The sequence below is a fragment of the Myotis yumanensis genome, unplaced genomic scaffold (assembly GCF_028538775.1).
Source record: "Myotis yumanensis isolate MYYU_CA2020_CCGP unplaced genomic scaffold, mMyoYum1.0.hap1 SCAF_9, whole genome shotgun sequence".
NCBI lineage: Eukaryota > Metazoa > Chordata > Mammalia > Chiroptera > Vespertilionidae > Myotis > Myotis yumanensis.
Window position 1 is genome coordinate 25,186,466 of NW_027223760.1, and position 16,802 is coordinate 25,203,267.

The 16,802-nt window shown below is 52.8% G+C and overlaps 1 protein-coding gene across 2 annotated transcripts in view; it reads right to left on the reverse strand.

Moving 5' to 3' along the window:
• PLXNA4 (plexin A4) overlaps nt 1–16,802 on the reverse strand; it is a 413,941-nt gene that overhangs the window by 57,198 nt on the left and 339,941 nt on the right. For both annotated transcript variants that reach the window (XM_070423914.1, XM_070423915.1), the window contains exons 11-15: nt 14,031–14,127; nt 13,525–13,715; nt 11,077–11,228; nt 7,296–7,413; nt 258–394 (exon numbers count right to left, since the gene is read on the reverse strand). In XM_070423914.1, the coding sequence (XP_070280015.1) occupies nt 258–394; nt 7,296–7,413; nt 11,077–11,228; nt 13,525–13,715; nt 14,031–14,127 (695 nt within the window). The remainder of the gene's footprint in view (nt 1–257; nt 395–7,295; nt 7,414–11,076; nt 11,229–13,524; nt 13,716–14,030; nt 14,128–16,802) is intronic.

The following is a 16,802-nucleotide window of genomic DNA, read 5'->3' on the forward strand; positions in this document are numbered from 1 at the left end:
AAATCGTGTCCTTTGGAACCCCAGGGTTCTGCCAGGGGGCAGTATGGGGCACCAAGGTGAAATGGTGGGCAACAGCACAAGGGCCTATCCAGGGGTAGGGTGGCTGGCAGACTGAGCCAAACACCCACAGCTAGGTGTGCCCAGAAAGCCCTGTCCCGAAGGGAGCACCACTTTCCAGGGAGGTGGCGGCCATTCCAGAGGTTAGCCTGAGGAAGCCTGCTGCCCGGCTGCGCACCCCAAGTCTGCCCTGCGCTTACCTGTGGAAGAGGCAGGGCTGCTTCCCGAACAGCACCACCACATTGCTGCCCGCGTTCAGGTTGGTGCCGGTGATGGTCACCTGGGTGCCTCCGGACCTGGGCCCCTGGCTGGGCTTCAGGTCTGAGAGAGTCAGCGTCTGTGTAGGAGAGGATCTGGCCTGAGACACAACTGGGACGGGCCGCGGAGGCTCTGCGCAGGCCTGAGGCAGCTCCCACGCCCCGGGCCACCTTCTGGAATCCATACAGGGTGGCCTCCCAGAGAGCCTGCACAGTTTTTTTAGGTTTGTGTGGACAAGCAACATCTGGCTCCTGGAGTTTGCATCTCAATATTAATAATAGTAATACTATTAATAATAGCTGCTATGTACTGATTTTTTTAAGTGGCAGGCTTTATAGTTTCATATCTATAAATAATTAACTATATTAAATACATATAAATAATTTGATCACTCAGTCAATCCTACAAGATGTGTATTATTACCCATCTTACAGAAGCGATTCAGAGATGTTAGGGATAGTTTCCAAGGTCCCACAGCTGAAAGGTGGCACAACTGAGACCTGTCTGATGATTCCAGAGCTCCAGTTCTCCACCCCCGCTCCGGTCTCCAAGCTCATTTGCTTTCAGAAGGTGATCTGCCCCTTCCACAGACCTCTCAGACTCAGCCCAAAGTGCCCAGGGCCAGAGCAATGGGATCTGAGGGCCCCAGGGAAAGGAGGTGTGTGGGGAGGGGTGAGAGGGGGGGTGCAAAGACTGGTCAGTGATGGAGTCCAATTGGCAAGGGGACTGGTGGTGGCTGAGGATTTGGAGTTGCAATGTGTTCTTTCATTAGCATTTTAATGGAAAAACTTTCTTCAGTCCCAGGTGAGAAGCCTGTATCTGCATTTAAATGAAGATTTCCTTCTCCCTGGGCCCCCACTCCCTGCCCTCTCAAAGAATTCTGCACCAAAACTTGAACCCACTCCGCTCCCTCGCTCCCTCGGAGGAGCTGGCAGGCGGCCTCCCCACAGACAGGCCTGGATCCATAACCAGAGAAGAGAAGCCTACAGCTCCGGGCCTGGAACGTGATGCCCAAGTCAAAGCTCAGGTCACACACGCAGGGGCGCAGGCTGACCGCTGCACTCCATGTCCGACCCAGCGCTCTGCTCACCAGTCCCTGCAGGTCCTGGGCCTGGCATCCCCACGGCACCCACCAAGCCCAGGAACGCTTTATTTTGCCTCTGCCACTGGCTCAGCCGGAGAGCTGGGCAGGGGGGCAGTGACATGTGGAAAGAGTTTTCCTTTCTCCGTTCTGCCTGGATCATGCTGTTTGGCTCAGAACAAGTCACTTACCCTCTCTGATCACAGTATCAGGGAGCTGGGTCAAACAGTGGTTATCTCAAAGGTGCCTGATGTTTTCTGGTTCCATAACTCCGTGTCACCTCTCACAAATGGTTTCTTTGTCCCCATTGTCTGTAACAGGAGGTCCCACTGACTGTGACTGTGTGTGTGTGTGTGTGTGTGTGTGTGTGTGTGTGTATAGCACATGCGTACTCACCCAGCGGCTGCAAGGCAAGGAGGGTTGGTGGATGCTTAGAGATATAATCAAAACCAGGGAAGTTAGGATAGATGGGATGAAGGGAGAACAGGCTCCCTGGCAGCCTGTGTGTGTGTGTGGTGGTGGTGGTGGTGGGGGGGGACTTGGAAGGGGTAGAAGTGAGTAACCCTGCTGGCTTTTGCAGGAAGGGGGGAGCAGGGAGAGGAAAGCATAGAGATGCATATGCAGATGTCTGTGTTTTAAAGTTGTGAGAAGCTCTTATTCATTCAAGACAGGCTCCATAGACATTTCACCCGTAGGTAGGCTTGCAGGGGAATCAGTCCTACCTTACTTGTCACCTCTTCACTGGGCTCCCAAGCGGGAGGTCAGGGGAAGGGAAAAGCACTCTTTCCAGGGAGATCTCTAGAGACTGAACCTGTGACATGGCCACATGTGTCACCAAGTCTGGCCTGATTTGTGGAGGGAAACTGAGGGAGACCTGAACTTGACCCCTGCCTCGGCCCTGGGAAGGGGCCTCCTGGCGGAATCCAGTCTCCAGAGGAGCTACGGGCTTCCTGTGGGGCCCAGGCTGTTCCACCTACAAGATGCCCTGTGGTGCCAGAGAGCATGAGGGCCATTCTGTCCCTTCCTAACTTCCTGGTGAGATTAATGGGCCCTCTGCCCCTCGTTCCCTCTCTGAACCCCAGAAGCTCTGTGGGGAGGCCCCAACTATTGGGCCCTTAAATACAAGGTGGGGTCTGGGGAGGAGACAGATCCCTACACCATTCCTCCTCCTTGAAAGTCTTCCCCAGGGAACATGTAGCACAGGGCAGTTCTTCAGAGACGCCCCTCAATAGAAAAGCGACACAAATGTTCAAGTCCCAGGGACCCACTGGGCCAATGCGTTTACCTGCTGGCAGCAACTCTCCTCCCTCCTGACCGGCCTTCCTGCCAACCTGTCCTCCCCCCATCACCCCTCCTCTCCCCCTCCCTCTGCTCCCACCTTCTGGGGCATTCCTTGTCATCCCTTATCCCAGGGACAGCCTCCCACTACTCAGGAGCCACACAGAAAACTGTTCTGCCTTGTGCAGATGCTGCCTTTCCACGGGCTCTTTCCACGGAGCCTCGTCTTAATATCTGCCATCCAGCCGCGTCCTGCTCCAGGTAGGAGCCATCAAGCAGGCAAGACTGACCCTCCCTGGGAGCAGAAGGGGCTCTGGAGTATCCATCACAGAGATGTTATGAGAATTGAGCCCGAAAGCAGATATGAGCAGGCACGTGGCGGCTACTCAATAAACACTACGCCTAGGCCAGGGGTCCTCAGCCCAGCTGCAGCGAGTCTCCTGGGCAGCTCTCTGCCCAGCTGCAGGGTGTGATTTAACTTGGGGGCTCCAGAGCCTTTTGCATAAAGCACCTCGGCAGCTGGCAAAGAAATTGACAGCCTGGGCTTCATCTGCAAAGACTGTCTGGGCTGCGAGAGGGGCAGGGCCCCAGCGGGCAACACTGAGGCCAGTGCAGGTGGACGCCAGGTCCCAGGGAGCAGGGCACCCGCCCAGGAGAGGGATGAGGACTGGGTCATGAGCAGGAGGAATGGGAGGCTGTGGCTTAGAGCCATGCAGGGGAGCAGACGGAGCAGGCCAGGGAGTCCAGCCACACAAAGCCTGGAGCAGTTAGTGTTGGCTGGCCGGGCGGCCCGACCAAGGAACATGGGAGATAGCGAGAGGCAGTGGGCACCTGGGCGCTTCATGAGGCGGGGCTGATGTACTGAAAATGGTACTCCGCCAGGGTGGGTGGAGTAGAAGGGGTTCAGACAGAGGCAAGGACTTAAGGAGGCCCTTGTGGTGGTGTGCGGAACGGGGAAGTGAGACTCCAGGACATGGTGATGGAGCAGGAGAGGAAGCGGGTCACAATCCACATTGTGGGCCTGGGTGACAGGCCTCGGGCAGAAATGGGCAAGTGGGGGTGACACCTTCTCTGTGGAGCTGATGCCTGGGTGGGCCATGGGAGGCGATGGCAGGACGTTCAGGGGCAGGGGCCTTTGGGCTGGTCACAGAGGTGGAGGCCTGGCTGGAGGCAGGGCAGGGGAAACCAAGGCCCAAAGGACGCAGCTGCTTAGTGAGGTAGTGCTGGTCCTGGCACTGTGAACCTCGTCACTCCAGGGGACCGCGGGGCGAGAACTGTGTGGGGCAGCCAAGCCAGCCCAGTGCTTGCTGTGGCCATGCAGCAGCGGCCTCCCTGCACCACGCTGCCAGCTCACTTCAGAGCCAGACCTCACGCCCAAAGCTGGGGTGCCGGGCCATACCCCCAATACCTGCTGAGGTTGTCTCTGCCTCCCTGTCTCAATCTCTCTCTCCCTCTCATTATCTCAACTCTGATGGAATAGCACATATTTCCATATATCATATATATATCTACACTAATAAAAGAGAAACATGGTAATTAGCGTACGACCGCTACCCTTTTCATTGGCTAATCAGTGAGTATATGCAAATTAACTGTCAGCCAAGATGGCGGCCGGCAGCCAGGCAGCTGGAAGCGAACATGAGGCTTGCTTGCTGCAGTGAAGGAGGACTCCAACGTTCCCCGCCTCACTTTCCGGCCTCTAAGTTGCAACTCTAAGCAACTATCTACTATGTTGCAAATAAGAAGCTAAACAAAAGCCCAGAAACCGGCTTTCAGTCAGCCGGGCTTTAGCAACATTGTATCGGTGTTTTCAGCGGTGAGGCCTCAGAGCTAAAGCTGGCCCAGAATAAAAAAAAAAGAAAAAGAAAACAAGGAGCGGTTGGAAGCTTCAGTCACTTGCTTCGGGAAAACAGCCCTCAGCCCCTCACCCAGACTGGCCAGGCACCCCAGTGGGGACCCCCACCCTGATCCAGGACACCCTTCAGGGCAAACCAGCCGGCCCCCACCCGTGCACCAGGCCTCTATTCTATATAGTAAAAGGGTAATATGCCTCCCGGCACCAGGATCAGCGGAGCAGCAAGGCCTCCCGGCACCGGGATCAGCATGACAGGGGGCATCGCCCAAACCCCTGATCACCCTGTGGCTCTGTGTGTGACAGGGGGCAGGGTCACAACCTCCCTATCTGCCCTGCTCTGTGCCTGAGAGGGGGGAGCTCCCCAATCCCCTGATTGCCCTGCAGCTCTGTGTTTGACAGGGTGCGGCGCCCCAACCCGCCCCCCCCCCCCCCACGGGCCCTGCTCTGTGTGTGACAGGGTAGAGCCATAACCTCTCCATCGGCCCTGCCCCGAGTGTGACAGTGGCGGCGCACCAACCCCTTGATCGGCCCTGCTCTGTGGGTGATAGAGGGTGGCGCCCCAACCCCCCTCCACGGGCCTTGCTCTGTGTGTGACAGGGTAGAGCCATAACCTCCCCATTGGCCCTGCCCTGAGTGTGACAGGGTGCAGCGCCCCAACCCCCTGATCCGCCCTGCTCTGTGTGTGACAGGGGGCGGTGCCCCAACTCCCCTATCGGCCCTACTCTGTGAGTGACAGTGGGGAGCTCCTCAACCCCCTGATCAACCCTGCTCTGACTTTGACAGGGTATGGAGCCCCAACACCCCTGATTGGCCCTGCTCTGTGCGTGACAGGGGACAGCACCCCAACTCCCTGATGGGCCCTGCTCTGTGCGTGACAGGGGGTGGCGCCGCAACCTCCCCATCGACCCTGCCTTGAGTGTGACAGGGGGTGGTGCTCCAACCCCCCAATTGGCCCTACCCTGAGCGTGACTGAGGGTGGCATTGCAACCTCCCGATCCGCCCTGCTCTGTGCATGACGGGGCAGCGCCCCAACTCCCCAATCGGCCCTGCTCTGAGCCTGACCAGAGGCTGCACTTAGGAATTGGGCCTGCCCTCTGCCACCGGGGAGCAGGCCTAAGCCAGCAGGTCGTTATCTCCCGAGGGGTCCCAGACTTCGAGAGGGGTCCCAGACTTTGAGAGGGCACAGGCCGGGCTGGGGCCCCCCCCCCCCTCCCGGCCCCGAGTGCACAAATTTTTGTGCACCGGGCCTCTAGTATATATATAATATGCAACATATGTGTATACTTTCTATATGAACATATGTATATTTATCACTTGTCTCAAAGTGTGTTGGTTTTAACTTGAAATTCCCTCAAATCCTTTCAGAAGGTGGGGTTCAAACCTGAAACAAACAGGTGAAACTGCACCCCCACTGGATCATTACATGCATGTACTTCTCCCTGAGCTTCCATGTGTGTTTAGTGATAGCCGGCTGTTCACAGGGCAGCTGGTTTTTAGAGCAGAGCGGGGGGAGCACAGAGCAGGGCCCAGTCCTCCGAGGTGGCCCCCTCCCGTTCATATGTACACACAAGTCCTCCGTCTCAGCTCATCCACAGACTGCGGGACTCCCCGGGAGGGGCTGTGTGAGAGTTGGTTCATCACAGACCAGGGCCACCAAATTATTATCATTATAAAAAAATTCAATCAACTAAGCAAGCATCTCTCAAATAAATACCTTGTGAGAGGTATTGTACAGGGTGATAAACAGTTGTCAGTTGAATGGAGAAAGAAGAAGAGGAGGAAGGTAGATGAAGGAGAAAGAAGGACAGGGAGGGAGGGAGGGAGGAAGGAAGGAAGGGAGGGAGGGAGGGAGGACATTGGGTCCCCATGACAAATTTTAGGCCATTTAATGCTCAGACATAAAATTCATTCCTCAGGTTTCCAGCTTCCCAAAGCAGCTCCACATCATGAGGAAATTATACCCTCACAGCTGTCATTAACCTGAGCAGTTAACTGGGTGGTCAAACAGGTTGGAAAGTGATGGGCATTTGTGGCAAGAGCTGTGTTCAGCTCTCCAGCATCCCTGTCATCACAGAACCTCTCACCCAGGACGGCCAGGCGCTGGCCAGGCAGCTGTGCAGGGCCAGGGAGAGTCCAGGCTGGAGGGAGGGGAGGGCTGGGTGAAGGCTACAGGAGGGAGAGGAGGGGTAAGGGATGTGGGAGTGGGAAAGGTAATGGTGTGGGAAGAGGAAGGCAGAGCGGGGTGTAGGTGAGACGTGGGATAACGAGGTGGGTTGGGGAAGTCACGGGACAGGGATGCTGGTGAGTGGGGAAGCTAGGACGGGTGAGGATGGTGGGATGGAAGTGCCGGGTGCCAGTGTACAGGGCAGGGCACAGGAGCCCCGGCAGCAAATGCAGAAATCATAAAGGAATTGATACTGGAAGTGGTACATCTACTTTATGTCATTTTCACAACTGTACCTTGGGGTAGATACTATTGTCATTCTGTTTTAGAAATGAAGACATCGAGGCACAGAAAGGTTAAGCAACCTGCCCAGGTTCACCCAGTAAGTGGCAGGGACAGTGCTCACATACCAGGAGTCCTGATGCAGGACCACACTCTCACCTTCCATGCCACACTGCCCCTCAGCAGGGGGTTCTGGGGTGGGGCCAGAGCATCTTCCCCGGTGCTGCCTGGGTTTGCCCACAGAGGTCTAGACGGGCCAGTGATCACGGTAATGAGGTCTGTGGCCTGTGCTTGGCCAGACGCAGGTGGCCAAGACTCACCATGAAGTAGTAGAGCTGAGAGGACCGGGCCATGAACTCGGGCCGACACACGGCCACACAGATTTCCACGAAGCCGGCGTGCTGGCTGGGCTTGGCCTCCCCCATCTCACAGACGATCCTGCAGGGAGGAGAGGGGGTCACAGGACAGTCGCAGGACTCCCAGCCGTGACCCCTGGCCCATTCTCTGCAGTAGGATCTCGGGGATGAGCAGGGGAGGAGGTGAAAGACACCCCAGGTTCCTTCCTTCAGGGGCTCCTGCTGGGTCCTCAGGGAATGAGGAAACATGATCTTCAGGGGTCCCCTGGAGGCCCTCTGTAAAGCGGGGAGCCTAGGGGAGGGTTCTGACCCAACACTTAGTTCCTAATTCATGAATTGTCCACTCAATTATGAGTTACTGTGAATTTTAGCCAAGTGGCTTAGTGGATAGAGCTGGCAGGACCAGAAAGGTACAGTGACTTAGCCAAGGACCCACAGCAAGCCAGACAGGAGCCATGGAGTAGACCTAAGGTTTTCAGGTCCTTGTAGGAACTCATGGCCTGCCTCACCAAGGGCTTTCTGCTCCCGGTTCCAGCCGGGGGCCTGGCAGGCCAACAGACATGCATGTTGTGGTTGGGGGGAGTCATACATTTCCCCCTTTTTATAAATTTTTATTGTTTTAATTGCAAAATTTGTTCATGCCCTTTGAGAATTTTGAGAATGAGATAGTACAGAAGTGTGGCAATAAAAAAGTAGTGTCCCTTTTTTCATTCCTAACCTCTCTACAAGTTTGGTATATATATATAGTCTCCCAGGCCTTTTACTAGACCTGATATATATATATATATATATATATATATATATATATATATATATATATATAAAGAAACATATACATGATTTAAAATATAAAAGTGAGACCTAATTATCCACTGTTCTAACCTGTCTTTTGACTCAACAATACAGCATGGACTTCATTCATGTCACTGTTCACACAACTCTGCCCTGGACAGCTTCACAGTGTTTCACACTGTGACTGTACCATCATCCATTTCCCTGCTTACTAGTGAAGGTGCCCATGTTTTCATACATGCATGTGTGTTTTAATACATGCGTGGGTGTTTTAATCTTGCATAGTCTTTCCTTTGACTTGTCTGAAGCCCTCTCTTCATTTTGAGAATAGATTGCCCTTCTGTAGGAGCTGCTGAGCTGGGAGCATTAACTTTTGTCTGTAGTAAATTTTACATTCTCTTCTCCCCGTTGGTCACCTCTGCTTTAATTTTGTTTATGATGTCTTTTGCCACCCAAAAGCCTAAAGTTTAAACGTGGCTATGTGGTCCATTGCTTTTTCTTTCACTTTATAGCTCCTGGGTTCTGTGCTTCTTTTAGAAAGAACTTCTGGGTGAGAGTCCAGCAAAAATATACGCCCTTCTGTGAAGGTAACATAATCAATACTTGTTCAGTGTCAAAAATAGAAAGTACATAAAAGCACTTGCCATACATACACCCACCCCCCAACTGCCTCACCCAGGAATATTCACTGTCCACATGTCTGTGAACATGTTTCCAATTTGATTTTCTTTCATAAAATTAATTAGAAACTCTACATTCTGCTTGGTAACCTGTGTTCTCCCTTAATAGACCTCGAGTGTACTCCTGATCATGATTCTCCCACAGCATTAGACTTAATGGCTCTGTAGTTGACTGTCTTATGCATATAAAAGAGTTTATTGAGTTGATTAATTTCCTATTGTCAAACACACAAATGCCTCTAAATTTTTACTATTATAAATAAGGCCAAAATAAGCATTTATGCAAATAAATATTTGTGCATTCTGGTTATGAAGGGAAAGGTCCAGAAGTAATATGGCCAGGCTAAAGACTTCTGACTAACATTTCCAAACTGCTTTTCAGAAAGTTCATCCCAATCTACCCTCCTGACAAGAACGTAGGAATATGCTATTTGTCATGCCTCTCATCTGCTCTGGGCATTGGCTTTCAAACATTGTTCCTAGTTTTAATTTGCATTTCATTGATTACTACTGATGTTAAACATTTTTATATGACTTTTGGATGCTCTTTGCTCACTTTTGTGATATTTGCCTTTTATTTGTAAAACCTCTTTTATTTTTATTTATAAAACCATCTCTTACCTGTAATAGGGTATAAACATATACCCAGTCTATCATTCATATTTTTATTCTGCTTACAATGATTTTTGAGGCACAAGCTTTAAGTTTTATTACTCAAATCTTCTTATCTTTCCCTTTATAATTTTTCTTTTGCAGTTATACTTAGAACAGCTTTCTTTTCTTGAAATTAGATAAATTCTCACCTGTGTTTTCTTGTAATCCTTTCACAGTTTCATTTTTACACTTAACTTTTTAATCTGTCTGGAATTTATTTTAGATTATACAGTGAAGTAAAGATCTGATTTTTTTTCAGGGAGTTAACCAGCACCACTTACTGAATGATCTTTCCTTACCTTGCAGATTTGAAATGTCACTTTTATTACATACTACATATTTATACATCAGGATTATTTTTCTGGGTGTTTATCTGATTCTACTGATCTAACTAGTACCATAATACTTCAATAGTGTGGCTTTAGTATATTAAAAAAAATTTTAAATCCTCACCTGAGGATATTTTTTCCATTGATTTTTAGAGAGAGTGGAAAGAAGGGAGGGAGGAAGTGGGGGGAGGAGAGAGAGAGAGAGAGAAAAACACCCACATGAGAGAGACACATTGATTTGGTCTATGGGCTGACATTCTAACCACTGAGCAAACCAACCAGGGCTTTATAATATTTTTAATGTCAGGTCCCAAGTAGTGAGATTTCAAAGTTCCTCAAATCTCACTATATGGTAGCAGCCAATTTTGTCCTAGCAAGAAGTCAGAAAGTTGAAAGACCCACAAAATGATCTTCAGATAAATAAATGATGATGGACCAGGGAGGTGAGTGCTTCTAAGTATGAAACCTTCAATAATCTGATCTACTCTGAGCACCTTCGGAAGACCAGATAGAACTCAGGAGGAACTGAGGGTGGTGGTACTGATGGTTCCAGAACCAATGAATCCGGGCAGGATCCAGTAAGCAGAACCACAGAGGGCACTGACCTAGCTCAGGGAGGCCTTGCAAAGAGTCAGCAACTTATGTCCATGGGACAGGTGGCAAGGTTTCACTCTGGAGGGGCAGCAAAGATGGCATAAATGGATTCTATTGTGCTGGTAAGATTTCATGGTTAGGTTTGCTGTGCTGGAAAATTGTGTTTACTTATTTACAAGGCAATATGTGACTTGCAAACCTCCTCCACCAGGTAGGTTAGAGGCCAGGTAGGTTGTTGAATGACCCTCTCAGTGGACCAGCAGATTTTGAAAAGAGAAACTAACTACCCAAAGTACCCACAGCCCTGCAAGGGAGTGTGGAGTTTCATTTCTGTCTACATACAGGGTAGCACAAGATTCCCGGTATGGACATGCATGGGGAGTTAGGGACAGCAGAGGGAGTTGGGGTAAGCAATTGAACTCATACTTCTCTTGTAGATTTTAACTTTGCTCTAACTCACTCCTACTCACCCCCACAGCCCAAGGAGGTAACCATCACTTTTCTCCCAGCCTTTCCCCCTTTCTACACTTCCCCTAATATGGCATCTGGCTGGTCCAGGTGTGGGAGTCCCACCTCAGCACCCTAGAATGTTAAGGGCATTCTCCTTTTACCTCCATAAGCTTTAAGACCCCTTCTTGTTGGCTTATCTTCCCTCCCCTCCAGTACCTGTCTGTGTCTCAGGTCACGTCCACTTACTGTTCAGCAGGGATGTAGCCATCCACCAAGGGGCTGCACTCCACGCCGGCCACCTTGACGTAGGAGGCGATGTCCCGGAATTCCAGGCCCAGGTTCTCTCCTCGGATGGTGACCTTGGTGCCCCCTTCCCGGGGGCCCGTCACTGGGATTATCTGGAGGGAAGAAGCATGGTGATTTGGCAAGCACCAAGAGGAAGCCATCACCCCTTGCTGATAAGCCAAGGAACGGCTCTTCCCACCTCTGCCCGATTCCTGAGCTGTGTCCAAGTGCCCCAGGGCATCTGGATCTGGCACTGCCAGTGGCAGGAGCTCTGGCAGAGCAGTCCAGGTTTGGGTGTGGTTTCAGGAGCAGTGATCAAAGACCCTCATTCATTTTCCTATTTCATGGAAGATGGAGCCGAACGTGATCCGCAAAGTTACTGGGTAACTCATTGAAAATGGGGATTAAAGCATTTGGGCGTTTGCTTGTGTTGGTTGCACTCTCAAGCTACATGAGTAACCCTCCCGTGAACCCACACCTTCCACACTATGGGAGCTAAGACCCTTCTCTAAGGTCACTTTCCATAACCAGGTAGTCTCTCTCTCCTTATCCTTCTCTTGTCCCTTCCCCTCCCCCCAAATGAAATTTTAAGGCACCTTTGTGTTCCTTTCATGGTAACATTTGTGTCTGATTCCCATCTTTCCATCCCCCACCCGCTTCCTCTTCAGAGATGGAGCCTTTGAGAGCAGGGACAGCATCTCCCTTCTCCTGTGCACTTTCCAGTAGCAGCATCTTTGTTTCTTGAGTTGTAATTGTACTGCAAACTCCAACTCCCAAGCATCTTCACGGAGTTACCAGAGCACCTGTCACAACCCCTTTACCTTCACTGTCTGACTTGGTTTCTAAGGGATATTTAATTAGACTTTCTCCTCATACACTGGCCGAAATGTCCAGCTTTCCCTCCAAAGATGTCACCTTCGGTGTTAAAACCCATGACTGGAATGTTAAGTTCCAGCAACCAAGGGCCTGCTTTGAGGGAGGGGCTCCATCCAGTTCACACGGTCTAGCTGTGGCCTCCCGCAGTAGAAACCTTGCTGGCAGAGACATTCGTGCCAGGCTTTCTTGGCATTTGATAGACAGAGGAAGGCGCATTTCCCATTCCTGGGGCCTCGGAACATCAGCGCCTGGATCCTGGCCAATGTCAAGGGGATCACAATGGAAAGAAAGAGCTCAGATAGGCCACTTCTTAGTAAGTCCTGCTCTCTCCCCCTTTGAGGGCCCCAAGTGGGGGCTCCATCTGGGGGGACAGTGAAAGGTGGGAAAGGGAAAGGGTAATTAGGCTGGGGAGCCCCCGGGTGGCAGCTTTGCCAGGGGGGGTTGTTCACCTACAAAAGTCAAGATATTTCCTGCTTCTTACACATGTAGGCGTGCATGTCTGTGAATGAGCGTGCACATGAGTGTGAGGGTTTGCACATGCGTGTTCTCCTTGCATTGGACACAGAGGCTCTTTGGAGACGGAGACCCATCTCCGTGTGAGGGAGGTGGGCAGATACAGGGAAGGCAGGAAGAGGGAGTCCCTGTGCTTCCCAAATGCCTGCTCAGCCAGGCCTCAAAGTGCAGCTGGCACCTGGCAGCAGCTGCATGACCTTCCAGCCCCAGCTTGTCATCCTGAGAAAGGAGTTTGATCTCCGGCCCGGCCCTTGGTTCCCTGGGTTCTGGGAGGGCCGATGCCAGGATGGAGACGGTGAATAGCCTTCATCTCAGGGACACTTGGTTAATTTGCCATCTCCTCCCTGCAATTTTCTTGGTCTCAGGCCAAGAAGAAAGCCAGTCCCCCCATTTTTTCCAGACACCCTGTTAGTCACACCTGCCAAAGTGGTTTCTTGTTAAGGGCTCTGGGTGGGGGCACAGAGGGGTGGCTGGAATGTGGAGTGGGGAGGTGAAGATACAGGGCAACCTAAATGAACCCCAGGGGCAGTGACTCCCGGGGCTTAGCCATGGACAGCGATGATTTTAATGATGATGACGAACAAAGGAGGAGGAAGATGGGAAGATCCCTGTAGGCTGGGATTCGCTCATACCATCCTCATAACTCCACTATGAGATAGATGGTCAACCAGACCCATTGCACAGGTGAGCAAGCTGAGGCACAGAGACAGTGATGAATTAGCCTTGAGCTACCCAGCAATGAGCCTACAGAGCCAGGACTCAAACCCTTGACCCTCACCCACACAGCCTCTGTCATGGAATCACTGCTTGGTGAGCCTGCTGCTGATGGAGTGTCATGGCTTTGTCACCAAGAGAGACTCTTAGAGACAAAGGGAAGGTGGTGAGGACTTCGAGTCCTTTCTAACACAGCTTCCATGGAGACTCCAACTGGACAGTGGGGCCTCTCTTTGCTCTCGCCTTCCCTTGGCCAGGCATGGCCTCAGGCCCAGGCCCAGGCAGGACCCCTGGTCAGCGGCTTACCTCCGTGATTCGGGGGTTCGTGCACTTGCTGTTGGGGCCCGCCAGCTCCAGCCACTGGCTCTCGTGGATGGGGCAGTGCTGCCGCAGGGTGCACTGGCCCTGGACCTGGCACCAGCCGCACTCGAAGTCAGGGTCCGCCTTGAGGCACAGGCCGCAGCTCTCGCGCATGGCTCCGCACTTATAGAGGTGAACTGCAGGCAAAGGGCCAGAGTGGGCTGGGGTCGGGCTGGGAGGGGCGGGGAGTGTGGCAAGGAGTGCAGTCCCTCCCTTTGGTGATGGTTCTGGACTGGGAAGGCCAGTCTCCCTCCAGCCAGCCCTGCTCATTCCTCCTCTCCCAGGGGCCACCTGTCCACACTGGGCCCGTGCCCAACAAGTCACAGAGCAGTGGGGATGGTGGAGAGGCTGTGGAGGGCAGGCTCAGGCCAGAGGATGGGGGACGAATGACACCTGCCCACGAGTGCAGAGTAGCTCTCCCCTTCACCCGCCACCCAGGCCACCTTGCATACCTCTGTTCTGAGCTGGGTTGTCGATGTTGAAGTGCCCGTTCCACACGACCGTCAGCTCCACGGGCAGGTTGTTGATCTCCATCCCTTCGTAGGAATACTGCCAGCAGGTTGGGGAGGAAAGAAAAGAGCTGAGACACAGGTTTCTAGAGGGGCTGGATGTTCAGCCTGGGGCCCTGAGGAGCACACGGGGCTAGAAGCTGTTCCTGATTGTGTGTGTGTGTGTGTGTGTGTGTGTGTGTGTGTGTGTGTAGCACATGCGTACAGGCCTGCACATCTGTGGGTGGGCAGAGTGGGAAAGCACGTATGAGAGGACAGGGCACAGGACTCAGGAAGCCAGGGCAGGGGAGGGCCAGGCTGGGTGGGATACCCATTTGGAACGCAGGTCCACGGAGCAGCTTTGAGCGAGCTACTCATCCACCTTCCGCAGAGGCCTGTCCATCCTCTGGCCTTCCCCCAGGAAGTTTAACAGAGTCCCAGCCTTTGGGACTGTGGTGCTAAGAGGTGGGAGGAGTGCAGGGAGAAGTGCTGCCAGGGATGGAGGGTGGAGGGGCAGTCCCCGGGCGTGCCAGCCCCAACCTGCCTTCTGAGAGCAGACACTTCTCAATCCCCAGAGGGGAGGCTGCCGAACTCAGAGCCTGCCCAGCAGCATTTCCAACTCTCCCTGGTGTTTCTCATCACCACACAGACTACCTCCACGGGGGCGGATGGGGGCAGGGAACTGAGCAACTTTCTGTGCAGGAAGAGCTGAGGTCTGGTGATTTGTTGGAAGGTCTGGTCCAGGGGACTTGTTTGACAGGCTCTTTTTTAAAAAAATATATATTTTTTATTGATTTCAGAAAGGAAGGGAGAGGGAGAGAGAGAGACACATCAATGATGAGAATCATTGATTGGATGCCTCCTGCATGCCCCCTACTGAAGATTGAGCCCGAAACCCGGGCATATGCCCATGACTGGAATGGAACCTGGGACCTTCAGTCTGTAGGCCGACTCTCTATCCACTGAGCAAAACCAGCTAGGGCGACAGGCTCTTTTAACTTAGAGTTAAAGTTTGGCTCTCTGGGCCGTGGGGGTGTGAATGGTTATGACAGGCAGCCACCGCTCCCTCACGGAGCCAGCACAGCACCTTCACCAGCGAGGGGGCCACAGAACCTGTGGACACACCAGCTGGGGAGTCTGTCACCTACGCCTCTGCTTCTGTAGGCAATTTGTAGAGGCTTCTAAAGAAGTTAGGCTCCTAATCTGAGAAATCACCCCAAATTCCTGAATTCCAGAATGTGCTCCAATGTGAATGTGCTGAGCTGTCCTCATGCAGCAACATACAGCCTTCTCCAGCCTTCTCCCGACACTCCAAAATTTCTCACTAACTCCCTGGTGAGTATGCCCAGCCAGGAGCCATGGTCAGTGTTTCCTCACAGAGATGGTGGTTCACACCATCCACCCAGTCACAGCACCTCCCTGTGACCGAGGACACCTGGGCCTGGACCAGGGTCTGGGCTCAAGCCAGAGAATAAAGCCAAGCTCCCTGGCCCTGCAGGAAAAACAGTGGGATTTTTTTGATCAGCTCAGAGTTCAGCTGCTGACTCATAAGCTCTTTGCCACACAGCTCACTCATCAACTCCCCAGAGGTTTGTCTTTTGCGTCTGGGTCAGGCTGGGTGCCGAGTTTTCTCACAAAATCTCTTCTACTCGGCTGGAAGTTCTCCTGGCCCACCTTCATCAGAATCATCTAGGGGCCACGGAAGGCAGGTCCCAGGGCCCCACCCAGACCTGCTGAGGGAGGCTAAGGAGATGGGGAGCACTTTGGATAAACAACTCTAGTGTTCCTGCTGGTGGAGAGATGTGGAGGGGGACAGAGGGAGAAACTCCCTTCCGGACCTCCCTTCTCATTTCCGCCCCTAGTTAAGCTCCACGTCCCATCCTTCCCATCTCCCTCCTCCGTGGCCCTATGGGGGAGTGTGGGAAGGGTGGCCCAGGCCGCGGGCTAGAGGGCTCTGGCTCGGCCAGGCTCTGCCCAGCACTCAAAGAGGGAGTAACAGCTCATGGCCAGGGGCATGTTGAACAAAGATGGACAGAAATTTCAGGCCCCTCTCAGGAAGGACCTGAAGTCCCTCACAGAACAAGGCAGGAAATTATGCATCAGCCACGTGTGTGTCTGTGTTTACAAATGTGTCCATGTGGGAGAAGAGGTCAGGGCACAGAACTGTACTATCTGCCTGTTCATACACGTGCGCACACACACACACACACACACACACACACGCGCGCGCGCGCGTTGCCATGATGTGGCTCTGCAGTGACCAGCTGTGGGCAAATGACCTACGTCCCAGTGTCTTCATTTGTACAGTGGGACACAGTGGGACACAGCAAGGGCACAACACCTCCCCATCGGCCTCACCACCCCTGTTTAGCATGTGGTAAGTTGAGGCACCAAGAGAACATGGGAAGCCACTGTGGGTTTGTGGAAGCTGGGCTGGGGCCTAGGACCTTGGCCAGCACTGCAGCCAGCCTGCTGCCGCTGTGGCCCACTTACTCCAGAATGCCCAGTGTCCTCCCTCCAACTCTGTCTGTGAGTGGCCCTGTCCTCCCTGGGGCCCCCTGAGGGCTGCAGTGATTGGCCCGGGGCTTGTCCCCAAATAGTGGGCTGGAAGCAACCTGTCTGCCCAGCATCACGCCCATGCCACTGCGAGGGTTTGAGACAGCCTTCCAGGGCCCGGAGCACAGGGCTGTCGAGTGGAATGAGCACTCAAGTATTACTGAGTATAGTATTTACACA